This window comes from Elgaria multicarinata, chromosome 3, assembly GCF_023053635.1.
Source record: "Elgaria multicarinata webbii isolate HBS135686 ecotype San Diego chromosome 3, rElgMul1.1.pri, whole genome shotgun sequence".
Taxonomy (NCBI): Eukaryota; Metazoa; Chordata; class Lepidosauria; order Squamata; family Anguidae; genus Elgaria; species Elgaria multicarinata.
The window spans coordinates 163,804,610-163,832,605 of record NC_086173.1 but is presented as its reverse complement, the minus strand read 5'-3'; the positions used below and the strand labels follow the sequence as shown (position 1 = coordinate 163,832,605).

Here is a 27,996-nt window from a genome sequence, read left to right as displayed (position 1 = left end):
CCACTTTTGACATCATCAGGGGAGGCTTAGCCCAGTTCATCAACCCATCACCATCCTCTTAGGCTGGATTGGGTTCATGGGTGGAGAGGAGGTAAGAGAGACAGGGCCTTCTTGGTGGCTCTCTGCAACTCCTTATCCCAGGAATCCTGCCTCGTCCCTTCCCTGATTGTTCGTGAAGACTTGTATTTCAACGGGCTGGATTTTTTTTTATTGCTGATGCCTCTTGTTTTCTACCTGTGATTGGCTGATTGCTCTTTTAAGTGAGCTCTCGTTATTAATAACCTTGTGAGTGGCCTTGGCGATCAACTTTGTCCAAAAAACAGCAAATTCATAAATATGTAAAGTGTTTGATGCCTATGCATTTTGGAGTCTTTTTTTTAAAATAATTTTGTTTGTGAATATGAACAAAACAGAAGAGAAAATGCATAGTGAAAACAAAAATCACACACCATACATTACGTATATAAGATTAACGTCATTTTCCATCATATGTACCGTTCATTTTAAAAAAAGGGAGTCATACAAAGGTTTCAAGAAAAGCAGACCAGATATGAAAACCTAACAAAACGGATTTTCTGTGGTGCAATCTGCCCACATTTTGCATTTGAACTCTTGCCAAATAGTTTTAAGAAACTGCATAGAATCAGATCACTGGGCTGTCTAAACGAGTCTTTTTTACTCAGACTGGCAGGGGTTCTCAAACACTGCAGACAGTGGTGTTTTTCAGCACTGCTACACTGGAGATTCCTTTCCCCTGAAGGTACTGGTGGATGTGCCTGGAGAGTTATGTGTGCAAAATATGGGCTGGATCTCTCAGTGATTCCAGGCAGCCACATACATGAATGCAATTTAGCATGAGCACCGGTAAAAGTGTGCCAGATGGGTCTGGGTGGCTGTATTACTGTAACATGTGGTTATGATTTAGAAGGGCTTACCTCTAATGCAAAAGAGCTTTCTCAAGGAATTGTACAAAATTTGAAATATTTAACTATAAAGTATGTATTCCTTCAATGAAGGAGCTCAACTTTCTAGCATCCTTCACATTGCACCCATAATTTGTCCTGGTAGCAATACATCTCTGCCTGATAGTATGTTTCAGGCAGAGATGCTATTTTGGGCTGCATTAATAGAAGTATAGCTTCCAAATCACGTGAGGTACTGGTTCCTCTCTATTCGGCCCTGGTTAGGCCTCATCTAGAGTATTGCGTCCAGTTCTGGGCTCCACAATTCAAGAAGGACGCAGAAAAGCTGGAGCGTGTTCAGAGGAGGGCAACCAGGATGATCAGGGGTCCGGAAACAAAGCCCTATGAAGAGAGACTGAAAGAACTGGGCATGTTTAGCCTGGAGAAGAGAAGATTGAGGGGAGACATGATAGCACTCTTCAAATACTTAAAAGGTTGTCACACAGAGGAAGGCCAGGATCTCTTCTCGATCATCCCAGAGTGCAGGACACAGAATAATGGGCTCAAGTGACAGGAAGCCAGATTCTGGCTGGACATCAGGAAAAACTTCCTGATTGTTAGAGCAGTACGACAATGGAATCAGTGACCTAGGGAGGTTGTGGGCTCTCCCACACTAGAGGCATTCAAGAAGCAGCTGGACAACCACCTGTCAGGGATGCTTTAGGGTGGATTCCTGCATTGAACAGGGGGTTGGACTTGATGGCTTTGTAGGCCCCTTCCAACTCTGCTATTCTATGATTCTATGAATTTCTGGAAGTCACCTGGCTCACTTCCTTTGGCAGGGCCTCTTGGAGATGGGTCTTGGGGTTTTTGGCAGTTACATATCGGTGTGGAGAATGCGGATAGGGAGACATTTTTCTCCTTATTTCAAAATACTAAAACCCAAAAAGGGATCATTCCATGAAGCTGTTTACTGGGAAATCCAAGAGTTAAAAGGAAGGACTTCTTCATGCAGGGCGTAGCTAAACTTTGGAATTCACTTCCACGAGATTGTATTGATGGCTGCCATTTTGGATGATTGGACAAATTCCTGAAGGAGAAGGCTATAATGGCTACTAGCTATATGCTACCTCCAGTATCAAAGTGTGTGTGTGTGCTTCTGTTCACCAGTGCCAGGGGAATATGTGTGGTAGGGTCCTGATGCACTCATGTCCTTCTTCATAGAATCATAGAATAGCAGAGTTGGAAGGGGCCTACAAGGCCATTGAGTCCTGCTCAATGCAGGAATCCACCCTAAAGAATCCCTGACAGATGGTTGTCCAGCTGCCTCTTGAATGCCTCTAGTGTGGAGAGCCCACAACCTCCCTAGGTAACTGATTCCATTGTCGTACTGCTCTAACAGTCAGGAAGTTTTTCCTGATGTCCAGCTGGAATCTGGCTTCCTTTAACTTGAGCCCGTTATTCCGTGTCCTGCACTCCGGGATGATCGAGAAGAGATCCTGGCCCTCCTCTGTGTGACAACCTTTGAAGTATTTGAAGAGTGCTATCGTGTCTCCCCTCAATCTTCTCTTCTCCAGGCTAAACATGCCCAGTTCTTTCAGTCTCTCTTCATAGGGCTTTGTTTCCAGACCCCTGATCATCCTGGTTGCCCTCCTCTGAACACACTCCAGCTTGTCTGCATCCTTCTTGTATTGTGGAGCCCAGAACTGGTCACAATACTCTAGATGAGGCCTAACCAGGGCCGAATAGAGAGGAACCAGTACCTCACGTGATTTGGAAGCTATTCTTCTATTAATGCAGCCCAAAATAGCATTTGCCTTTCTTGCAGCCCTATCGCACTGTTGGCTCATATTCAGCTTGTGATCTACAACAATTCCAAGATCCTTCTCGTTTGTAGTATTGCTGAGCCAAGTATCCCCCAACTTGTAACTGTGCCTTTGGTTTCTATTTCCTAAATGTAGAACTTGGCATTTATCCCTATTAAATTTCATTCTGTTGTTTTCAGCCCAGCACTCCAGCCTATCAAGATCACTTTGAAGTTTATTTCTGTCTTCCAGCTATCCCACATTCTTGTAGGTTTCTAATGGGCAGCTAGTTGGCCACTGTGTGAATAGCATGCTGGACTAGATGAATCCTTGGTCTTGATCCAACATGGCTATTGTGATGCTATTTCCTAGCCCCAAGCCATTTAGGGCTGTAAATGTTAATAACCTGCACTTTCAATCAGGCACGGCCATTGACTGGCAGCCAGTGCAGCTGGAAAAGTACTGGCATAATATGATCTCATTGGCCAGGCCCTGTTAACAATCTCACTGTCCTGTTTTGGATCAGCTGAAGTTTTCAGGGTGTTTTCAAAAGCAACCTCACATATAAGTCATTGCAGTAATCCAGACACGAGGTTATCAAAGCATGGATAACTATAGTTAAGCTATCTGTGCCAAGATAAGGGTATATTAGCCTAAGCTGATAAAAGGTGCTACATGCCACCAGGTCCACTTGTGCCTCAAGTGACAATTCTGTGTCCAGAAGCGCCCCCAAACTACAAGCCTGATTCACAACAATCACGGCCCCACCTGGATTTGATGAAAAAGAAAGGTAAAGCTGGATGTCATCTGCATGTTGATGACACCTCAACTCAGCTCCCTCGGACAACCTTCTGCAGCGGTTTCATGTAGTATAAGGGATATAATACAGCGCTGTGGAACCCCATAGCATAGTTGCAAAGGCACAAAGCAATAATCCCCCAAGCACCAACTTCTGGAATAGGCCATGCAAGTGGGAGAAGAACCACTGTAGCGCAGTGCCTGCAATTCCTAGCCTGAACAACCTATCCAGAAGGATACCGTAGTCAATGGCTAAGGCTATCAATGGCTACTAGCCCTGATGGTTGTGAGCTATCTCCAGTATTTGAGGCAATAAGTCTTGTGTGCACCAGTAGCTGGGGAACATGGGAGGGAGGGTGCTGTTGCACCGTGTCCTGCTAGTTCATCCCTGGCTGACGGCTGGTTGGCCACTGTGTGAACAGAGTGCTGGACTAGATGGACTCTTGGTCTGATCCAGCAGGGCTCTTCTGATGTTCTTATGTTCTAACGGTATCAAAAGTCGCTGCAAATCAGGGTTGCTCTCCCGCTGTCCCTGTCCTGGCAAAGTTCATCCCACAGGGCGACCAAAGCGGTTTCCATTCCATAACCAGGCCTGAAGCCCAACTGAAATGGATCTAGATAATCCATTCCCTTGAAGAGTGCTGGTAGTTGTCCTGCAACCATCCATTCAGGCACCTTGCCCAGGAAGGTTGCTTGCCATCTGTGGCTCAAATTGTTAATATCCTGTGGGTTCAGGATAGGCTTTTTCAGGAGTGGCCTAATTATCGTCTCTTTTAAAGAGGCCAGTTTCTCTCTCTCTCTCTCTCTCTCTCTCTCTCTCTCTCTCTCTCTCTCTCTCTCTCTCTCTCTCTCTCTCTCTCTCAGGAAATTACAACCTCCTGCACCCAGTTGGATATCCCCTCCTTATTTGATGCAATGAGCCATGAAGGGCAACAATGGAGCACACAGGTGGTCGACCTGACATGGCCAAGCACCTTGTCCGCATCTTTGGGCCTCAATAACTGAAACTCATGCAATAAAGCTGGACCACCTTGACTAATGAAATGGCATTGATCGTGCTGTCTAATTTGTGATGGATCTGAGCAACTTTGTCTTTAAAGTGCAGTGCAAATTCACCACAGTGTGGTGTAGTGGCTAAGGTGTTGGAGATCCGGGTTCTAGTCCCCACTCGGCCATGGAAACCCACTGGGTAACTTGGGCCAGCAAAGAGACTCAGCCCAACCTACCTCACAGGGTTGTTGTGAGGATAAAATGGAGAGGAGGAGGATTATATAGAATCATAGAATAGAAGAATGGGTAGGGGCCTATAAGGCCATCGAGTCCAACCCCCTGCTCATTGCATCTCCGTTGGTTTCTGTTCACCACTCTGCCGCAAAGATCATCTTCTTAGCTCGCCGCTCCGACCATGTTACTCCGCTTCTGAAATCTCTTCATTGGCTTCCAATTCACTTCAGAATCCAATATAAACTTCTCCTCTTAACCTTCAAAGCTTTTCACGGTCTAGCTCCTTCCTATCTCTCCTCTCTCATCTCACACTATTGCCCCGCTCGTGCTCTTCGCTCCTCTGATGCCATGTTTCTCGCCTGCCCAAGGGCCTCTACTTCCCTTGCTCGGCTTCGTCCATTTTCATCTGCTGCCCCTTACGCCTGGAACACTCTTCCAGAACATTTGAGAACTACAAGTTCAACCACAGCTTTTAAAGCTCAACTAAAAACTTTTCTTTTTCCTAAAGCTTTTAAAACTTGATGTTGTGCAGACTTCTACTGTTACTTTCTACTGTTAGTTTTTCCCTACCCTGTGCCTGCTTACCCTACCCTGTACCTGTTTGCATTCTCTTCCCCTCCTTATTGTTTTACTATGATTTTATTAGATTGTAAGCCTATGCGGCAGGCTCTTGCTATTTACTGTTTTACTCTGTACAGCACCATGTACATTGATGGTGCTATATAAATAAATAAATAATAATAATAATAATAATAATCTCCTCATTGATGTATACCACCTTGGGTTCCTTGGAGGAAAAAAAAAGGCAGGATATAAATGTAATAAATACATACTGAGGGTTCCACAGTCTTAATCCCTGGCCCAAAGTGTAGCAGTTCAAAAAAAAAGAAGCCACTTGGAAAAGCTTCTCTGGAAACTGAGAAGATGCAATGGATGGGACTGAGAATCATAGAATAGTAGAGTTGGAAGGGGCCTAAAAGGCCGTGGAGTCCAACCTCCTCTCAATCTCCCATTGCATCTCCTCACTGATGTCCAGCAAGGTGTCTAGCTTCTGTTCTCCACACCTGGCCTGTAAATCCCCCAATGCCACACCTCACCCTGCTTATGACCACAGTTATGGGAGCATCCACAGGTATGGGAGCCTCCCCTCGCCCCCAAGGTATTATTATTATTATTATTATCCTCCTCCTCCTCCTCCTCCTCCTCCTGTCTTTCGCCCAATACTAGGCTTCAAGGCGGCCTTCCAAAATTTAAAAACATACACATTTTAAACCTAGGAAAAGAAATGTACAAAAAAATTAAAAATAAATTACAATATTAAAACATAAACTTTAATAGCCAAGGTAGCCAATGTATTTCCCAGGCACATATTAAAAATATGAAACAATATAAAATATAAAAAACAATATAAAAGAGACAGCAACTGCTAAGAAGGAGCAATTGAAGATTCACATCTGCTGTTTGTTATTCAAGAGGCAGCTGGACAACCCTCTGTCAGGGATGCTTTAGGGTGGATTCCTGCGTTGAGCAGGGGGTTGGACTCGATGGCCTTGTAGGTCCCTTCCAACTCTGCTACTCTATGATTCTATGATGATTCTTCAAAGCTGCTGCTGTTTGCTGCTATTGGTTGGCTGCAGGTATCCCTGAAAATCCAGTAGGGTGGGGCTGGTGTGGGTTTCTCTGTGCATCTCTAAGTGCGCTCCCTTCTTTGGGGAGGAGACGAGTGGCTGGTCAGCTGGTGATGTTAACCAGGTGGGAGAGGCCTCAGGAAAGATGCTTCCATAGCAGGGCCCACCACCAAACAGACCCCACTGAATTGAAATGAATGTGACCTTGGAAAGTATTTTGATTTACTCTGCATTGTACAGAGGTTGTGGGCTCTCCCACACTAGAGGCCTTCAAGAGGCAGCTGGACAACCATCTGTCAGGGATGCTTTAGGGTGGATTCCTGCACTGAGCAGGGGGTTGGACTCGATGGCCTTGTAGGCCCCTTCCAACTCTGCTATTCTATGATTCTATGACTTTCTGCATTTGTGCTCCTTGAACTCCGCTAAATTGAAGTAAAGGTTGCCTTTGGAATGGCCCCTTGAGCTTTATTTTTTGTGTCTGCTTTCGTCAATGAGGGAGGAGAATGTATAACTTTTAAAGTGAACTCTGCTGCAGTTTCCGCCTTCCTAGTTGCTCTTAAACTGTCTTTGCAGTCCTTGCTGCTGATCTTACTTTAGCTTTAGGGAACTGAGGTGTTCCCTTCTAAGGAGTGGGAACATCAAGTTGATTCCCTGATTCGGAAGTGTTTTTGTTCTTTGCACTCACGTTCTGTTTCTCTGTTTCTTTCAGCTAGGGATGCGTGGGGAAAAAACAAATGAAAGAGCACATCAAGTGTCCGAGGAAAGCGATGAGTGGCCCAGTGTGAAAGAGAATGTTGGGAATCAAGACGGGATAAACAACCTGGAGGGAAAAGAAATAAATAAACAGAGGAATAAATGTTTGGATGCCGACCTCCATGCAATGATGGTAGAACCAACGACACCTGAAGAAAAGAGAGAGAAGAAATGTCCGGTGTGTGGAAAAATCTTCAATTGTAAATCCACCCTTGATGACCACTGTGAAACCCACACAAGAAAGAAACAATATAAATGCCTTGAGTGTGGAAAGAATTTCAGGGACAATGCTGACCTCCGCGCCCATGAAAGGATGCACACAGGGGAGAAACCGTTTGAATGTTTAGAGTGCGGAAAAACATTTAGATGGAGGCAGACACTTACTGTCCATCAGAGAATCCACTCAGGGGAGAAACCTTTTAAATGCTTGGAGTGTGGACAGAGATTCCGCCAGAGTGGTGGCCTTCGGGTGCATCAAAGAACTCACACAGGGGAGAAGCCATTTAAGTGTCTGGAGTGTGGAAAGAGCTTCAGCCAGGCTTCTCTCCTTAGTCTCCATCAAAGAACTCACACAGGAGAAAAACCATATAAATGCCAGGAGTGTGGAAAGAGCTTCAGCCATGGCTCTCACCTTAATACCCATCAAAGAACACACACAGATGAAAAACCATATAAATGTCTACAGTGTGGAAAGGGCTTTAGACAGATATCAAATCTTAATTCCCATCAAAAAAGCCACATAGAGGAGAAACCATATAAATGCCTGGAATGCGGAAAGAGCTTTAACAGGAACGATGAACTTGCTTCACATCAGAGAATTCACACAGGAGAGAAACCATTTGAATGTTTGCATTGTGGAAAGAGGTTCAATCACGAGCGAAGCCTTAGTACTCATCAAAGAATTCACACAGAAGAGAACCCATTTAAATGCCTGGAGTGTGGAAAGAATTTCAGGGACAGTGCTGACCTTCTCAACCATCAAAGAACACACACAGGGGAGAAACCATTTGAGTGTCTGCAGTGTGGAAAGGCATTTAGTCGGAAGGGGGCACTTACTGTCCATCAAAGAATCCACTCAGGGGAGAAACCATTTAAATGCTTGGAGTGTGGAAAGACATTCGGACAGAAGGCTGCCCTTCAAGTACATCAAAGAATGCACACAGGGGAAAAACCATTTAAATGTCTGGACTGTGGAAAGAGTTTCAGACAGGCCTCTGCCCTTAATTTTCATCGAACAAGTCACACAGAGGAGAAACCGTACAAATGCCTGGAGTGTGGAAAAAGCTTTGGGCTGGCCTCTCTCCTTGTTACCCATGAAAGAACACATACAGATGAGAAACCATATAAATGTCTACAGTGTGGAAAAAGCTTCAGAAATACCTCAGCTCTTAATTCACATCAAAGAATCCACACAGGGGAGAAACCATTTAAATGCCTGGAGTGTGGAAAAGGTTTCCACCGGAAGCGTGACCTTGCTTTGCATCAGAAGATCGACACAGGAGAGAAACCATTTGAATGTTTGCAGTGTGGAAAGAGATTTCGGCAAAAGAATGCTCTTGTTGCACATCAGAGAACTCACACAGGAGAGAAACCATTTGAATGTTTGCAGTGTGGAAAGCGTTTTAGCCAGAAGAATGCCCTTGTTTCACATCAGAGGACTCACACTGACGAGAAACCATTTCGATGCCTGGAATGTGGAAAGAGCTTTAGGCTGAGTTCTGTCCTCCTTTCCCATCAAAGAACGCATACAGGGGAGAAACCATTTAACTGTCTGGAGTGTGGGAAAGGATTTAGTCAGAGGGGGGCACTTACTATCCATCAAAGAATACACACAGGGGAGAAGCCGTTTAAATGTTTGGAGTGCGGAAAGGCTTTCTGCCAGAAGGGTGCCCTTCAATACCATCAAAGAGCTCACACAGGGGCGAAGCCATTTAAATGTCGGGAGTGTGGAGAGAGCTTTAGCCGGAAGCACGACTTTATGTCACATCAGAGAAATCACACAGGAGAGAAAGTATTTGAAAGTTTGCAGCGCGGCAAGAGCTTTAGTCGCAGGCAAAACCTTAGCAGGCATCAGGGAACTCACTCTGGAGAAAAATCATTTACAACCCTTCCTTTTGGGAAGCGCTTCAGGCAGAGGGGTGGCCGTAGGACACATGAAGTAATTCACAAAGGGGAAAAACTATTTAAATGCCTGGAGTGTGGAAAGGGCTTTAGTCGGAAGGAGACCCTTAATGCTCATCAGAGAACTCACAGAGGGGAGAAACCATACCAGTGCTTGGATTGTGGAAAGAGCTTCAGCCTTAGAAGGTCCCTTACTTTACATCAAAGAGTTCACACAGAAGAGACACCGTTTAAATGCCTGGAGTGTGGCAAGAGCTTCATTCTGAGCTCCTCTCTTATATTGCATCAGAGAACTCACACAAGGGAGGAACTATTTAAATGCCTGGAGTGCGGAAAGAGCTTCAATCGCATGGAATCCTTGGCTTCGCATCAAAAAACCCACACACAGACCTCTTCAGAGGAAGAGTCCGACTCCTCAGAACAGCCCTCTCCTACTGAAGACCTGGGGCAAGAGGAGGGATCCAATGGGAGCAATGCCGCATCTATGGTTCCCGACACCCTATTCAACCCTGTCCTGAACCCAGCCATGATTCCAAACTCTTCTCCCACCTCCCAGGGCTCAGCGGAGCACCACTGGCAGTGTATCAGGTGGGACACTCAGAGCCATGGTGGCAGAGCTCACCTGACTCCCAGAATACCATTTCGTCCAGAGTATACCCACGAGGAGGGGCCTACACAGGAACAAAGTGAAAGATCCAGATCGGATCTTTACAACTGCTAAACAGGGTCAGCCAGAATATATGCTCTCCGTCTTCCCAAGACCTTTCCTTTGTTAACAGCTCCCAAAGAGCAATTTGACTCCACGTACGGGACCGAGTCAGGAGAAACTATTTAACGGTCTGGAGTATAAAAGTAGCTAGAGGCAGAGTACATCTCATATTTCACTCAAATTAATTAATGGTTGTCTAGGTAAGGGAGAAGCTGTAGAAATGCTCCCAGTTTGGTGACCCTTGTTCTCATGAATTAGGCCTTAAGAGACGTCAACGGATTCACCTTCAGGATAGCCCAAGAATGTCCCAGTTGGAGTAATATCAAAAGTTATACTTGCATGTGTGTGTGTGGATATGGGTCACACCCATCCTGCACAAACACGGGATGTGGAATGTGCCATGGTGCGTTGAAATCTTGCTTTAAATGACTAATTTGCATGGAAGAGAAATCATTTAAAGGCATACAATATGAGAGGGGTTTGGGGCAGAGGATAAATGAATGTACATTGAAAAATTTGATTTGATTTGATTTATTACGTTTATATAGCGCCCCATTGCCAAAGCTCTCTGGGCAGTTTACAAAAGTTAAAAACAATGAATATTAAAAAGTATACAAAAGTTAAAACCATCAGAAAAATAAGCAGTATAAAAACAACAGTATCCATTTAAAAACAACAGTTCTGGGGTCAGTTAAAAAAAAAAACGAAATATGAAGGCCGGGTGAATGGAAAGAATGTGGAATATTTAGTCCCCAGACACATTGATGATTATCTGCCTCCCTTTGTGTTTCCATTCGGTTCCTCCAACTGCATCCTCTCCACTGACAGAAAACTTTATGATCTAGTGGAATCGGGGTGGGGGGGAGTTGATTTTCACAAATTCTTGCTTCCCTTTATAGTCCCCTTCTGATTAGTGCAAGCTTCCAACCAACGGAAGCTTCCAACCAACGGAAGCTTCCAACCAACGGAAGCTTCATAGAATCATAGAATAGCAGAGTTGGAAGGGGCCTACAAGGCCATTGAGTCCAACCCCCTGCTCAGTGCAGGAATCCACCCTAAAGCATCCCTGACAGATGGTTGTCCAGCTGCCTCTTGAAGGCCTCTAGTGTGTGAGAGCCCACCACCACCTTAGGTAACTGGTTCCATTGTCGTACTGCTCTAACAGTCAGGAAGTTTTTCCTCATGTCCAGCTGGAATCTGGCTTCCTTTAACTTGAGCCCGTTATTCCGTGTTCTTCACTCTGGGAGAAGACACGTTAAACCACAGCTTTTACCAAAGGGGTTAAGTCAGAAAGCCGGGCCATGTTCAGAAGACACCTTAAACCACGGCTTTAACAACCGTGCATAAAGCTTTTTGCCTTAGTCACCGTGGTTAAAGTCATGGTTTAAAGTGTCTTCTGAACACAGTTTGAGTTTCTGGCTTAACCGCCGTAGGTCAAGCTGTTGTTTAAGGTGTCTTCTGAACTGGGCCACTGTGCAGACAGAGAGGGAGTTTAGAACTGGAGAGGCTCCTATGCCTAGGGTGACATATGAAAAGGAGTACCGGGCTCCTGTATCTTTAACAGTTGTATTGAAAAAGGAATTTCAGCAGGTGTCATTTGTATATATGGAGAATCTGGTGAAATTTCCTCTTCATGACAGCAGTTAAAGATACAGGAGCCCTGCCCTCTTTTAAATCTGGTCACTCTAGTATAGCTCCTGCAGCTTTAACTGTTGTGATGAAGAGGAAATTTCACCAGGTTCTCCATATATACAAATGACACCTCCTGAAATTCCTTTTTCAATACAACTGTTAAAGATACAGGAGCCCTGTCCTCCTTTTCATAGGGTCACCCTATCAAACATCCTCCTCTCTGGAACCCGTGCTTACAGCTGAGAGCTGTGGCTATGCAGATTCAGCTCTGTTGGCCTCTTCAACTGGAGCTCATCGTGGGGAGTTACGAGAGGGGCCGGCTCCTGCTCAGATTCTGAGTTCTCCACATGGACAGGCTGCTCAGAGTATTCCCTAGATCTATCCCTCTGGTTCCCAATCTGGTAAGCTCTCATCACATGAGGAAGAGTCCGCCAGGCGAGGCACAGTAGGTATGGGAATAGCTGCCTCTTAACCTATTTGGGACCCAATCCATTTATGATTGTAAAAGTGAGTACCAGGACCATGAACTGGGCCTGTGTGGCATTCTCTCTTCTTCCCAGTGAGAATTCCTCTTCTCGAAGGCCTTTGTCACCCCAGCAGAGAACACATTCCACCCACACAGTCACGCTGCCACCAGGACCTTTAAGGCCCAGGTCCAATCCTTTTACTCTGTCCTTGAGTTGTGAGGACCCACCTGTTTATATCTTTGCCTGTATTGTTTCCTTTATTATCTTCCCATTATGTAGCAAAGCGCAGAAGGCTTAGGATTTGTATAAATAAATAAAACTTTATGAATTATATCAATAAGTTGTTGATTAGTAAATAAGTGACACTTAATGGTTCTATTTATGTATGTATCTTCTCTAATGCACAGCACTCCAAATCACATTCTCATTCAATCACTACACAATCACCACAGACTTTCTATATTTCTTAACTAGGGCTGTGCATAGCTTTGGCCTGAATCTCCAAATCTGAACCGAGGTGGACCAATTTGGCCGAAATATGAGGTGGTTCCAGGTCAGATCAAGGCTGAGATGTATCGGCATCAAAGCCTTGGAGTGCCTTGAGCCAATTCGGGGCAGTGCTGGGCTGCTCCTCCTGCCCACCGGAAAAGCTGGTGCAAGGTTGGCTGTGAGTCCATTGGACTCACCTTCCTATATCTCCCTGGTCATCTCCCACTGCCACTGGGACTCTATTTTGAATAGCTCTATGGCCACAAACCACGGCAGCCATAATGTTGCAATTCCCATCACCCCCAGTCATAGGGTGACCCTATGAAAAGGAAGACAGGGCTCCTGTATCTTTAACAGTTGTGTTGAAAAGGAGATTTCAGCAGGTGTCAATTAAAGAAGGTGAAATTCCCTCTTCATCACAACCGTTAAAGCTGCAGGTGCCCTGCCCTCTTTTAAATCTGGTCACTCTAGTATAGCTCCTGCACCTTTAACGGTTGTGATGAAGAGGAAATTTCACCAGGTTCTCCATATATACAAATGACACCTGCTGAAATTCCCTTTTCTATGCAACTGTTAAAGATACAGGAGCCCTGTCCTCCTTTTCATATCGTCACCCTAATTCCTCCTAATCTCTCTATCCAATCCCCTTTCTTGGAGGACAGAGTTGAATGAGCCTCACGGCTTTTCTGCACCTCTTAATCTCACCTGCTGCCGTGAGTGTCCACTTGGAGGAGCAAGGGGGTACAAGTGCACCCCTCCCTCAGGTATCCAGTCATGACAACATCATGAGATGAGCAACAGAAGGTAATGTGCTGCGCCTGTCTCTTCGCTTTCAGCCTCCTGCCCAATGGACAAGGCTCAGGACAGGACTGGAGGTCAGTAAATTAAACCTCCATCCCTGAAACTAAGTTGTTTTTTTTAATGAAATCAAGTTAACAAAAGAGCCAGTGTGGTGTAGTGGCTAAAGTGTCAGACTGGGAGTCGGGAGATCCGGGTTCTAGTCCCCGCTCAGCCATGGAAACCCACTGGTGACTTTGGGAGAGTTGCAGACTCTCAGCCCAGCCCACCTCACGGGGTTGTTGTTGTGAGGATAAAATGGAGAGGAGGATGAGGATTATATACACCGCCTTGGGTTCACTGGAGGAAAAAAGGCGGGCTATACCGCCTTTTGTATATTGTATAAATGCAATACCGTATTTCTTCGATTGTAAGACACACACTAATTTTAGTACCACCAACAGAAAAAACAACAACCTAAGACACTCGCGATTCTAAGACATACCCCATTTTTAGAGATGTTTATATGGGGGAAAAGTGCATCTTAGAATCGAAGAAATAGGGTAATAATAAAAAATAAAGGCAACAATGAAGAACATACATAACAGCTCAAAGTTGCTAAAGGAACAAAGAAATTCACTAACTATGAATCTTAGCTATATCTGATATTTTTATAGAACATCTGCAATGAAGTGACCCATGTGGGAGCGCAATAGCTTTGGCTATTGGGCAGTATAGAAATGCAATAAATAAATAAATAAATAATCCAATCAAAGTGGAAAATACAAATTCTATAACATATAAAAGGTATGTGGGCAGGTATATGCCATTTTGATTGATTGCATTGATATCCTGCCTCCCCCCCCCCCCCCAAGCAACTCCAGGTGCCATACATAATCCTTCTCTCCATTTCTATCCTCAAGACAACAATCCTGTGAGGTAGGTTGGGCTGGGAGTCTGGGACCGGCCAAAAGTCAGCCAGTGGGTTTCCAGGCAAGCGGGGACTAGAACTGAGATCTCCTAACTCCCAGTCCAGCCACCACACCCTGTAGCCACCTATTAATCAAAAAAAAATATAGGCAACTGTACTTTGTTGGAATTTTACCCAAAAATTTGAAGGGCCTCCACATGGGAAATGAATGAAAAACATATCATTCTTCACATTAGGATTTCTTTTTCACTGCACTTGCTGTGCAAGTTTATACAAACTCATAGCCTCCCAGATTTTATTAAACTTCTTCTCTATAGTTGGTTGCTTTGGAGACTTCCAGTTACAAGCTGTACATAAGTCTGTAGCTTTATATCATAGAATAGTAGAGTTGGAAGGGGCCTACAAGGTCATCGAGTCCAACCCCCTGCTCAATGCAGGATTCCACCCTAAAGCATCCCTGACAGATGGCTGTCCAGCTGCCTCTTGAAGGCCTCTAGTGTGGGAGAGCCCACAACCTCCCTAGGGAACTGGTTCCATTGTCGTATTTATTTATTTATTACATTTTTAAATCGCCCAATAGCCGAAGCTCTCTGGGGGGTTCACAAAAAGTGTCGTACTACTCTAACAGTCAGGAAGTTTTTCCTGATGTCCAGCTGGGGGGGGCAACTTTAAAACTTGGGAGTTTCCAGTAAAGTTTCCAGTAAAGAAACCTGAGATGCAATTCCAACCATCCCCAGTCAGTAAGGCCCGTTTAAACTATCAAAACCTATGGCCGGAGGCCACGCTAGCTAAGCATGATGGGAACTGCAGCCCAAAGTAGCCGGAGGGCGCCCGGTCGGCGAAAACTTTCTTCCCTGGAAACTCCCAGCTTCGTAGCTTCCGTGAAGATAGGCAGCCCAACTTCTGTCGCTCAATCTCCCAACCAAGGGTTAAATGAACCGAGCTCTGTTTCCTAGAGAGGCCGGAAGTTCCGCAACTGGGGAGGCGAGGGACTCGGAAATGCCGCTGCTTTTGTCTTCCTCTGCAAGGCAGATCGGCCTGGTGAGGTTTTCCCAGGGAGGAGGTTGTACAGTGGTGGGATGGGGGCAAAGAGGTAACGGGGCCGTGCTGCAGGGAGTGGACTGAGACTCAATCCAGACAAGACGGAGGTACTGTTAGTGGGTGGTTCATCTGTCCGGCGAGGTGATGTTTGCCCTGTCCCGGACGGGGTTGCACTCTCCCTAAAGGATCGGGTCCGTAGTTTGGGGGTGCTCTTGGATCCAGAACTGTCACTTGAGGCACAGGTGAACTCAGTGGCAAAGAGCACCTTTTATCAGCTTAGGCTGATATACCAACTGCGCCCTTATCTTGACAGAGATAGCCTAGCTACAGTGATCCATGCTCTGATAACCTCTCGCTTGGATTACTGCAATGCGTTATACGTGGGGCTGCCTTTGAAAACGGTCCGGAAGCTTCAGCTGGTACAAAATAGGGCAGCAAGTTTATTAACAGGGACTGACCGGTGAGATCACATTACGCCAGTCCTTTTACAACTTCATTGGCTGACAGTCCAGGTCCGGGCCCAATTCAAAGTGCTGGTATTGACATTTAAAGCCCTAAACGGTTTGGGGCCAGGTCATTTGAAGGAAAGCCTCCTCCCATATGTACCTGCCCGGACCTTAAGATCATCTATAGGGGCCCTTCTTCTTGAGCCCCTGCCAAAGGAAGTGAGGCAGGTGGCTACTAGGAGGAGGGCCTTCTCCACTGTGGCACCCCGGTTGTGGAATGAGCTCCCCAGAGAGGTCTGCCTGGCGCCTACACTGTACTCCTTTCGTCGCCAGCTGAAGACCTTTTTATTCATCCAGTATTTTAACACTTAATTTTAACTTAAATTTAAATTTTACTGTTTTAACTCTGTATTTTAATCTTATAATCAACTTTGCTGTGTGGTTTTATCCTGGTTGCGCTTTTTATACTGTATTTCATAATTGTGTTTTTAACCTGTTGGATGTTTTTTGTGGTTTTAATTTTTGTGAACCGCCCAGAGAGCTTCGGCTATTGGGCGGTATAAAAATGTAATAAATAAATAAAATAAAATTAAAGTAAGAGAAGGGAGGCGGCAGCAATGCTTTGCTTCTGGGTCGGGTGGGGGGGGCGCAGGGAACAGCCCCCCCTCCAGTTCCCCTTTCGGAATCATAGGGGAGAGGGGGGGGATTCATGCATTCCAGTAGTCAAAGGCTAAAGTGTCGGGAGATCCGGGCTCTAGTCCCCCCCTTCCATGGAAACCCACTGGGTGACTTTGGGCCAGTCACAGCCTCTCAGCCCAGTCCACCTCACAGGGTTGTTGTTGTGAGGATAAAGTGGAGAGGAGGAGGAGGAGGAGGATTATGTACGCTGCCTTGGGTTCCTTGTAGGGGGAAAAAAAGGCTGGATATAAATGCAATAATAAATAAAATAAATGTTGCATGATTGCTGTTACAGGATCCACTCAGAGATCCTTGGTGCAGAGCAAAGATCCCTGCTTGGTGCTTGTGGGGGACCAGGAGGAGAAGGAGAGGCCTGTGCAGTGCAGCCTTCCTGACTCGTAGGGTGACCCTATGAAAAGGAGGACAGGGCTCCTGTACTTTTTACAGTTGCATAGAAAAGGCAATTTCAACAGGTGTCGTTTGTATATATGGAGAACCTGGTGAAATCCCCTCTTCATCACAACATTTAAAGCTGCAGGAGCTATACTAGAGTGACCAGATTTAAAAGAGGACAGGGCTCCTGCAGCTTTAACTGTTGTGATGAAGAGGGAATTTCACCAGGTTCTCCATATAGAGCCAGCGTGGTGTAGTGGCTAGATTGTCGGACTGGGAGTCGGGAGATCCGGGTTCTAGTCCCTCCTTGGCCGTGGAAACCCACTGGGTGACTTTGGGCCAGACACAGACTCTCAGCCCAGCCCACCTCACAGGGTTGTTGTTGTGAGGATAAAGTGGAGAGGAGGAGGAGGAGGAGGATTATGTACGCTGCCTTGGGTTCCTTGTAGGGGAAAAAGAAGGCAGGATATAAATGCAATAATAAATAAAATAAATGTTGTGTGATTGCTGTTAAAGGATCCACTCAGAGATCCTTGGTGCAGAGCAAAGATTCCTGCTTGGTGATTGTGGGGGACCAGGAGGAGAATTATTATTATTATTATTATTAGTAGTAGTAGTAGTAGTAGTATCCCGCCTTTTGCCCAATGCTGGGCCTCAAAGTTTAAAACATACATTAAGTGGGAGGGAAACAAAACCATAAACGTTTAAAATACACAACAAAATTATAAGACATTAATATAGATGGAGGGCCAGATTACTCTCCAAAGGCCTGCTGGAACAAAAAAGTTTTAACCTGCTTCCGAAAGCCCGTCAAGGAGGGAGCCAGCCTAGCTTCCCTGGGAAGAGAGTTCCAGATCACCGGAGCAGCCACCGAGAAGGCCCTCTCCCATGTTCCCACAAAGAGCGCCAGTGAAGATGGTGGGACTGAAAGAAGGGCCTCTCCAGAAGATCTTAAAGCACGGGCAGGCTCATAAGGGAGAATACAGTCTTTCAAAGAAGAGAAGGAGGGGCCTGTGCAGTGCAGCCTTCCTGACTCATAGGGTGACCCTATGAAAAGGAGGACAGGGCTCCTCCTGTACCTTTTACAGTTGCATAGAAAAGGCAATTTCAGCAGGTGTCATTTGTATGCAGGCAGCACCTGGTGACCTCTTCATCACCACAGTTAAAGCTGCAGGGGTATAGCTAGAGTGACCAGTTACAAAAGAGCACAGGGCTCCTGCAGCTTTAACTGTTGGGATGAAGAAGGAGCTTCACCAGGTGCTGTATGCATACAAATGACACCTGCTGAAATTCCCTTTCCTATACAACTGTTAAAGGTACAGGAGCCCTGTCACCCTATTCCTGATCCTGCTGCATTCCGCTACGGATTTGTCTTTAGCGAGGAGTAATGAAGATAATGTTTTTGCCACCGTCGCTTTATTAATCTTTGTGTTTTCCTGAATGATGGATCTTTTGGTGCTCAGGGGGAGAACCTCTAATGGGACCTTTTTCTCTCTCTCTCTCTTGGAGGAATTTACAGTGTCTTGAACCCAACTGGATCTCCCCTCTTTATTTCATGTGATGAGCCAAGAAGGGCATGGGTGGAGCACACAGGTGGCCAGCTGGACTTGGCCCATAGAATCATAGAATAGCAGAGTTGGAAGGGGCCTACAAGGCCATCGAGTCCAACCCCCTGCTCAATGCAGGAATCCACCCTAAAGCATCCCTGACAGATGCTTGTCCAGCTGCCTCTTGAAGGCCTCTAGTGTGGGAGAGCCCACAACCCCCCTAGGTAACTGGTTCCATTGTCGTACTGCTCTAACAGTCAGGAAGTTTTTCCTGATGTCCAGCCGGAACCTGCTCCAGCTTGTGACCCCAGTTGTGGGGTCATCCCCTTGCACGTGCTCTGAGTGCATTCTCCAGTCATGTATTAAAAATATAAAACAGTATAGAAGAGAGCAACAGCTAAGAAGAAGCAAGCGAAGATTCGCATTTGCTCCTTCGTTCTTCGAAGCTGCTGCTGCTGGTGGTGGTTGCAGCTATTGGCTGGTTACAGGAATCCCTGAAAAGCTGGTAGGGTGAGTCTGGTGTGGGTTTCTCTGCGCATCTACAAGTGTGCTTGGCAGCCCCCACCCTCCTTGCAGAGGCTGGTCAGCTGGTGATGGTAAACAGGTGGAAACGGCCTTAGGAAAGATGCTTCAATAGCAGGGCCCACCACCAAACAGACCCCACTGAATTGAAGTGAATGTGGCCTTGGAAAGTATTTTGATTTACTCTGTTCTGGACAGAGCACCTTCTGCTTTTGTGCTTCCTGAACTCAACAACGCTGAAGTAAAGGTTGCCTTCTTGAATGAATCCTGAACTTCATTTTTCGTGCCTGCTTTCCTCAATGGGGGAAGAGAATATATAACTTTTAAAATGAACTCTGCAGTGGTTTCAGCCTACCTAGTTTCCCTTCAGTTCTCTTTGGAGTCATAGAATCGTAGAGTTGGAAGGGGACTATAAGGCCATCAAGTCCAACCCCCTGCTCAATGCAGGAATCCACCTTAAAGCATCCCTGACAGATGAATGTCCAGCTGCCTCTTGAAGGCCTCTAGTGTGGGAGAGCCCACAACCTCCCTAGGTAACTGGTTCCATTGTCGTACTGCTCTAACAGTCAGGACGTTTTTCCTGATGTCCAGCCAGAATCTGGCTTCCTGTAACTTGAGCCTGTTGTTCCATGTCCTGCACTCTGGGAGGATAGGGAAGAGATCCTGGCCCTCCTTGCTCCTGAGCTTACTTTAGCTTTAGGCCACTGAGGGTGGGAACATCCAGTTGATTCCTGAATTTGGAAGTGTTTTTTCTTCTTTGCATTCACGTTCTGTTTCCCTCTTTCATTCAGCTGGGGATGTCTGGGAGAAAACAAACGAAAGAGCACATCAAGTGTCCGAGGAAAGCGATAAGTGGCCCGATGTATAGGAGAATGTTGGGAATCGAAATGGGATAAATGACCTAGAGAGAAAGGAAAGAAATAAACAGAGGAGTAAAGGCTTGGAAGCTGACCTCCATGCAATGATGGTAGAACCAACAGCACCTGAAGAAAAGAGAGAGAAGAAATTGTATGGAAAAATGTTTGACTGTCAATCCACTCTTGATGCCCATAGGAAAACTCTCACAGCAAAGGAACGATATAAATGTGTTGAGTGTGGAACGAGTTTCAGGGGCAATGCTGAGCTTCATGCCCATGAAAGAATTCACACCGGGGAGAAACCATTTGAATGTGTGGAATGTAGAAAAGCATTTAGACGGAGAGAGGCGCTTATTGTCCATCAGAGAATCCACTCAGGTGAGAAGCCCTATAAATGTTTGGAGTGTGGACAGAGGTTTCGCCAGAGCGGTGGCCTTCGAGTACATCAAACATCTCACACAGGGGAAAAGCCATTTAAGTGTCTGGAGTGTGAAAAGAGTTTCGGTCAGGCTTCTCTCCTCAGTCTCCATCAAAGAATTCACACAGGAGAAAAACCATATACATGTCTGGAGTGTGGAAAGAGCTTCAGTCGTGGCCCTGACCTTAAGACCCATCAAAGAATACACACAGATGAGAAAGAATATGAATGTCTACAGTGTGGAAAGGCCTTCAGACAGTTATCTAGTCTTAATTCCCACCAAAAAACACACACAGAGGAGAAACCATTTAAATGTTTGGTGTGTGGGAAGAGATTCGGCTATAAGGCTGCTCTTCAAGTACATCAAAGAATACACACAGGGGAAAAACCATTTAAATGTCTGGAGTGTGGGAAGAGCTTCAGACAGGTTTCTTCCCTTAATTTCCATCGAACAACTCACACACAGGAGAAACCGTACAAATGCCTGGAATGTGGAAAAAGCTTTGGCCTGGCCTCTCTCCTTGTTACCCATGGAAGAACACATACAGACGAAAAACCCTATAAATGCTTGCTGTGCGGAAAAAGCTTCAGAAATACCTCGGCTCTTAATTCCCATCAAAGAATTCACACAGGAGAGAAACCATTTAAATGCCTCGAGTGTGGAAAAGCCTTCCACCGGAAGCGTGATCTTGCTGTGCATCAGAGGACTGACACAGGAAAGAAACCATTTGAATGTTTGCAGTGTGGAAAGAGTTTCAGGCAAAAGAACGCTCTTGTTTCACATCAAAGAACTCACACAGGAGAGAAACCATTTGAATGCCTGGAGTGTGGAAAGTGCTTTAGCCAGAAGAGCACTCTTGTTTCACATCAGAGAACACACACAGGAGAGAGACCATTTAAATGCCTGGAGTGTGGAAAGAGTTTCAGGCAGAGTACAGTACTTATCTCCCATCAAAGAACGCACACAGGGGAGAAACCATTTAACTGTCTGGAGTGTGGGAAAGGATTTAGTCAGACAGGAGCACTTACTATTCATCAAAGAATACACTCAGCGGAGAAGCCATTTAAATGTTTGGAGTGTGGAAAGACATTCTACCGGAAGGATGCCTTCCGATACCATCAAAGAGCTCACACAGGGGAGAAGCCATTTCAATGCTTGGAGTGTGGGAAAAGTTTCAGAGAGCGCGATGACCTGCTCAACCATCAAAGAGCGCACACAGGAGAGAAACGATTCATCTGTCTGGACTGTGGGAAAGCATTTAGACGGAAGAGGGCTCTTACTGTCCATCAAAGAATCCACTCAGGGGAAAAACCATTTCAGTGCTTGGAGTGTGGAAAGAAATTCAGGCAAAAGGGTACCCTTGAAGTACATCAAAGAATGCACACAGGAGAAAAACCATTCAAATGTCTGGAGTGTGGAAAGAGTTTCAGACAGGCCTCTGCCCTTAATTTCCATCAAACATGTCATACAGAGGAGAAACCCTATAAATGCCTGGAGTGTGGAAAGAGCTTCAACCAGAATGATGAGCTTACTTCCCATCAGAGAATTCACACAGGAAATCAACCATTTAAGTGTTTGGAGTGTGGAAAGAGTTTCGAGGACAGTGCTCACTTTCTATCCCATCAAACAATACATGTAAAGGGGAAAGCATTTAACTGTCTAGAGTGTGGGAAAGCATTTAATCGGAAGTGGGCGTATACTGTCCATCAGAGAATTCACTCAGGGGAGAAACCATTTAATTGCTTAGAGTGTGGAAAGAGATTCAGGCAAAAAAGTGCCCTTCAATACCATCAAAGAACTCACACAGGGGTAAAAACATTTAAATGTCTTGACTGTGGAGAAAGCTTCAGAACTACCTCAGCTCTTAATTCCCATCAAAGAATACATTCAGGGGAAAAACCATTTAAATGTCTGGACTGTGGAAAAAGATTTAGTCAGAGGCGAGCACTTACTATCCATCAAAGAATACACACAGGGGAGAAACCATTTAAATGTTTGGAGTGTGGAGAGAGCTTTAACCAGAAGTCTGACTATACCTCACATCAGAAAAATCATATAGGTGAGAAAGTATTGCAGCATAACAAGAATTCCAATCACAGGCAAAACCTTAGTATACATCAGGGAACTCACTCCGGAGAAACACCATTTACATCCCTTCAGTTTGGGAAGCGCTTCAGGCAGAGGGGTGCCCTTAGAGCACATGAAGTAATTCACGTTGGGGAAAAACTATTTAAATGCCTGGAGTGTGGAAAGGGATTCAATCGGAAGGATACACTTAATTCCCATCAAAGAACTCACAGAGGTGAGGAACCATATCAATGCTTGGATTGTGAAAAGAGCTTCAGCCTTAGAAGGTCCCTTACATTACATCAAAGCACTCATACAGAGGAGACAAAATTTAAATGCTTGGAGTGTGGAAAGAGCTTTGTTCTGAGAGCCTCTCTTACATTACATCAAAGAACTCACACAAGGGAGGAACCATTTAAATGCTTGGAGTGTGGAAAGAGCTTTAATCGAATGGAATCCCTTACATCACATCAAAGAACTCACACAGAGACTTGTTCGGAGGAGGAGGAGTCCGACCCCCCAGAACAGCCCTCTCCTACAGTAGTCCTGGGGCAACATGAGGGATCTTGTGGGAGCAATACCTCCTCTGTGATTCCCAACACCACATTCAACCCTGTCCTGAGCCCAGCCATGAGTCCAAACTCTTTTCCCATTTCCCAGGTCCCAGTAGAGCACGGCAGGCAGTGTATCAGGTGGGATACTCAGAGCCATGGTGGCAGAGCTGTCCTGACTCCCAGAGTACCATTTTGTCCAGAGTACACGCACGAGAAAGGGCCTACTCAGGAACAAGGATCCATTTATGTGCAGAAAGATCTAGATGGGACTACCAATGAAACTGACTCAGCTACATCTCTCAGGGTTAGCCAGAACATAAACTCTTAGTTTTCCCCAGACTTTTCCTTTGTTAACTGCTCCAATTGAGCAATTGGACTCCGTGGACGGGCCCCAGTCAGTAGAAGCTATTTAAGAGTCTGGAGTATAAAAATAGCTAGTGGCAGCGCACACCTCATATTTCACACAAGTTATTTAATTGCTGTCTTTGCAAGAGAGAATCCATAGGAATGCTCCTAATCTGATTGGTCTCATAATGTACGTCTTAAGAGACATCATTCAGGAAAGCCCATGGAATGTTCCAGTTGTAGTAAAATCTTTTACAATAGATCAGAAGTTGTGCGTAGATATGCATCTCACACGCACAAACACGGGCTGTGGAATGGTGCGTTAGTGAGTAGAAATCTTTCTTTAAATGAAATAGTTTTCATGGAAACTATTTCATTTAATGGCATTTATTTCATTTAATGGCATTTTGGGTGGGTAAATGAATGTACATCCAAAAACCCATCTAAATGCCTGGTGTATGGAAAGAACCTGGAATATTTTGTCACCAGACACATCGGTGATTATCTGCCTTCATACTCTGTTTCCATTTGGTTCCATCCAACTCCATCCATTGACAGAAGACTTTACGATTTGGGGAGTTGATTTTCACAGATTCTTCGTTCTGTCTAGCGTCACCAGCTGATTAGTGCAGGCTTCCAGCTATCAGTATGTAGATAGAGAGGGAGTTCAGACCTGGGGAGGCTGGTCTGCCCAACTGGGAGTATTTTCAATAGGGTTGCCATTAGTATGTTCTGAGTTCAGAGAAGCCGAGATGCAGAAAAGTGACAGCCAAATAATTTACGGAGCAGACGAGAAGCAAAGTCTAGTACGGTCCAGGTCATAAATTAGGGAATCGAAGCAACCATAAGGCGAAACACACACATGAGCTTGAGACGGAGGCTGAGTTCGGACAACACTATAGTCAGTGGTGGTTTAAGTAGTCAATGGTTGGTTAAATAGTCAGCCATTGGTTATTGTGTTGTATGCCAGGCAAAAACCACCCCACTATTGACTATTTCCTCAAAATAACCAAGAGATAACCAACACTCTGCAGAGTTGACTATCTGCACAACCGTTGGTTAGTGTGTTGTCTGTTGGGCTCAGTGGACTATTTTGCAGGGTTGAGTTGGCTATCTCAGCTGGCTACAGAGTTCCCAGGCAAGAGTGGCCAAAATCACACTGGCTGCTCTGCTACAGCTGGCATAACTCACAGAAGCTGCTAGGATAGCACCAGAGGGAGGGAGGGAGAGGATTGTGGGCTGTGCCAGTCAAATGCTGGGTTTACTATTAGTCCATAGAGTCATAGAATAGTAGAGTTGGAAGGGGCCTATAAGGCCATCGAGTCCAACCCCCTGTTCAATGCAGGAATCCACCCTAAAGCATCCCTGACAGATGGTTGTCCAGCTGCCTCTTGAAGGTCTTTTGTATGGGAGAGCCCACAACCTCCCTAGGTAACTGGTTCCATTGTCATACTGCTCTAACAGGAAGTTTTTCCTGATGTCCAGCTGGAATCTGGCGTCCTGTAACTTGAGCCCGTTATTCCATGTCATAGAATCATAGAATAGCAGAGTTGGAAGGGGCCTACAAGGCCATCGAGTCCAACCCCCTGCTCAATGCAGGAATCCACCCTAAAGCATCCCTGACAGATGGTTGTCCAGCTAACTCTTGAAGGCCTCTAGTATGGGAGCGCCCACAACCTCCCTAGGTAGCTGATTCCATTTTCGCACTGCTCTAACAGTCAGGAAGTTTTTCCTGATGTCCAGCCGGAATCTGGCTTCCTTTACTCTATGTCCTGAACTCTGGGATGATCGAGAAGAGATCCTGGCCCTCCTCTGTGTGACAACCTTTGAAGTATTTGAAGAGTGCTCTCATCAGTCCCAACAGCTCCACAGTTGTGTAAGAACATGTGTGGGGTTGACTATTAACCCACCATTGCCTATTGTCTTGTCCGAACGCAGCCAGAGATAGGGTTTGTTCCAGCAGAGAGGTGAAAAAAACTTTTAAAACCTACACATGTACATAGGCCCTTGAGGCAAAATGTCAATTTAACTTTATAATCCTGTGTTGTTCCTGTATATTATGTTTTAAAATGTACTTTTAATGTTTACAGCCCTCTAAAGAACGCCTTTGAAAAGCCACAGGCCGAAACGTGTTGGGCTTTGTATCAGTAAATCCTTTGCATCCTGAGAACCTGGTTCTCCCTTCTTTTCACCTACTTGCATGTTTTTGGTTCCAGCGGAGAGGCCAGGTTCTTGCAAGGCTTTTCAAGCCAGTCAGCTTCAGTTTACCCCCGGCACCCAGCTGCAATGAATCAAGGGCTTTCAGGCACCCTCTTCTTAAGGAGCCCTCCTTGAAGCTGAGAGTTATGCTTAAGCCAAGTCAGCTATGAAGGCCTCTTCAACTGACAGCTCTCCTGGAGAGTTATGAGTCCTGCTCAGCTTCTGAGTTCTCCAGACACACATGGGAGGGGCTGAGCTGCTCAGAGTATTTTTTAGATCTCCCCGTCGGATTCCTGATCTGGTAAGCTCACTTTGTCAGATGAGGAAGAGTCATGGTAGATATGGGAATAGCTGCCCCTTAACGTATTTGGGATCCAATCCATTTATGGCTTTAAAAAGGAGTATCGGGACCCTGAACTGAGCCTGTGTGGCATTCCTGCTTCTTCCCAGTGAGAATTCCCCTTCTCCAAAGCCTTAACTATCAGCCAGTGTACATATGATTTAGGGTGACCATATGAAAAGGAGGACCGGGTTCCTGTATCTTTAACAGGTACATAGAAAAGGGAATTTCAGCAGGTGTCATTTGTGTATATGGGGAAACTGGTGAAATTCCCTCTTCATCACCACAGTTAAAGCTGCAGGAGCTATACTAGAGTGACCAGATTTAAAAGAGGGCAGGGCACCTGCAGCTTTAATGCTTGTGATGAAGAGAAAATTTCCCCAGGTTCTCCATATATACAAATGACAGCTGCTGAAATTCCCTTTTCAATAGAACTATTAAAGATATAGGAGCCTTGTCCTTCTTTTCATATGGTCACCCTACATGAATTCCTTCTGATACTCAAAAATGGGGATAAGCAGGATAAGTTAGGGTCAGCTAGAATAGCTAGAGTAAGAATGATTTATCTTGTCTGGGCTCATTTCAAACTATTCCATTTCATCTATCTAGAACCATAGAATAGCAGAGTTGGAAGGGGCGTACAAGGCCATTGAGTCCAACCCCCTGCTCAATGCAGGAATCCACCGTAAAGCATCCCTGACAGATGGTTGTCCAGCTGCCTCTTGAAGGCCTCTAGTGTGGGAGAGCCCACAACCTCCCTAGGTAACTGATTCCATTGTCGTACTGTTCTAACAGTCTGGAAGTTTTTCCTGATGTCCAGCAGGAATCTGGCTTCCTTTAACTTGAACCAACTCTATTCCAACTCTGGCCAGATGGAACAAGCTATTGTAATTTTATTTTATTTTCATCTGGTCTGGATGGAAGCCAAGGTTGAAGCGAGCAACTCTTGGCAGCTCCTAGGGGAAATGAGGTCTTTTTTTGAGGCAACTCCAACTCGTTCCATCTGACTAGCTTTAAAGGACAGAAACCACTCAGTGATAGATTTGTAAATCTTTACCAACTGTTTTGGTCGCCAAGAGTGAATGTATGTGTAGCGGTCTGTGAAACTTCTCTCAAGGCAGACGACACAAATATGTTATTTAAGAATATATATTTATTGCTCAAACAGTCTTAAGAGAATCACAAGCTTTAGCTAAGGTGAGGCAGATCACAAGCATTCCTAAATACACACAAGTTATAATTACTACAAGAATAATGAAGATAGTAGCAAGCATATGGTTAACATAGTAAAACCTAGGTTCCTCTCAAACAGTTAATATCAAAGCTTCATACCTAAATGGAAGGCAAAGCCAGCCTAAGGACATATAACAGATTTCTTGTGCTCTCAGGAGCTCTCCCAAACTAATCAAAACCTGGTCTTTTGTAACCCCCACAATGACCCCATCCTTTGTTTTGGACCAGGTCGTACCACCACTCCCATTTTTCTCAATGTAGCCAGATCTGACACTGATACCAGTAACACCTAGATGAAGGTGTACCTACAAAGTTAAGCTATGTGCTGCTTTCAGCGCTTGAACCAACCCATTCATGGCAGCCTGCCTTCATTTCCAAGAATATATTCCGTTACCCAATGGCTCCATTCAGAAGACACCTTAAACCACAACTTTAACCACGGTGGTTAAGCTAGAAAGCCAAGCCGTGTTCAGAAGACACCTTAAACCATGGCTTTAACCAAGGTGAATAAGGCCTTCTGGTTTAACCACCGTGGTTAAAGCCATGGTTTAAGGTGTCTTCTGAATGGGGCCATAGTTATCTCACAGCACATACATACAGAACTAGTCACTCCTATGAGATTCAAACTTTATCAGTTCTATACAGTATAATTCATATTCTTCTACATTGCAGTGCCAGATTTGGAATTCTATTATGGTATTACCCAACTGAGATTTCTTATAGAATGGATGCATCCCTCCTCAGAGCAGCAGTTGGTACTCGTAGAACAAGCAGCAGTGAGCAACTACCCTCTGGATGCGTTTATATGGGTCAGATATTGAGATCAGGCCTAAGAACATCTTTGAGCATCCAGTGATTAGAGACGCTATACTTGCTTGCGAACACTAGTGGGGGGGGGGGGGCGGGAAACTGGCTCCTGATCTGTCACCACTAATGTCAGGGTTGCATCATCCAGAATTTGAAGCACATAAAAATTCCCCAAGTTTTTTGTACTTGGTTAGTAGCAAACATTGATTTTTTTATTTGTTTGAAAAAAATGGACCCTCTCTCCTATGCAGCTATTTTGAAAAGAACTGAACCCACTGTGGTATCCTGTTAGAAGTATCAGCGCTTGCCTCA

The 27,996-nt window shown here is 45.3% G+C and overlaps 3 protein-coding genes across 4 annotated transcripts in view; all 3 read left to right on the top strand.

Annotated features, from left to right (window-relative positions):
* LOC134396310 (oocyte zinc finger protein XlCOF6-like) overlaps positions 1-27,996 on the top strand; it is a 211,820-nt gene that overhangs the window by 47,103 nt on the left and 136,721 nt on the right. The window lies entirely within an intron of this gene.
* LOC134396384 (zinc finger protein OZF-like) overlaps positions 1-27,996 on the top strand; it is a 253,426-nt gene that overhangs the window by 147,915 nt on the left and 77,515 nt on the right. The gene's annotated exons all lie outside the window — the stretch shown is intronic.
* LOC134396280 (zinc finger protein 665-like) lies at positions 15-23,609 on the top strand. Of its 2 annotated transcripts, XM_063122709.1 has the most exons (3): positions 15-91; positions 7,067-9,819; positions 11,767-12,309. In XM_063122709.1, the coding sequence occupies exons 1-3, from the start codon at positions 77-79 to the stop codon at positions 11,813-11,815; spliced, it is 2,817 nt and encodes a 938-aa protein (XP_062978779.1). In that variant the 5' UTR covers positions 15-76; the 3' UTR covers positions 11,816-12,309. The 2 variants fall into 2 exon arrangements, with proteins under 2 accessions (XP_062978779.1, XP_062978778.1); XM_063122708.1 differs by lacking the exons at positions 15-91; positions 7,067-9,819; positions 11,767-12,309 and adding exons at positions 15,264-15,384; positions 19,655-23,609.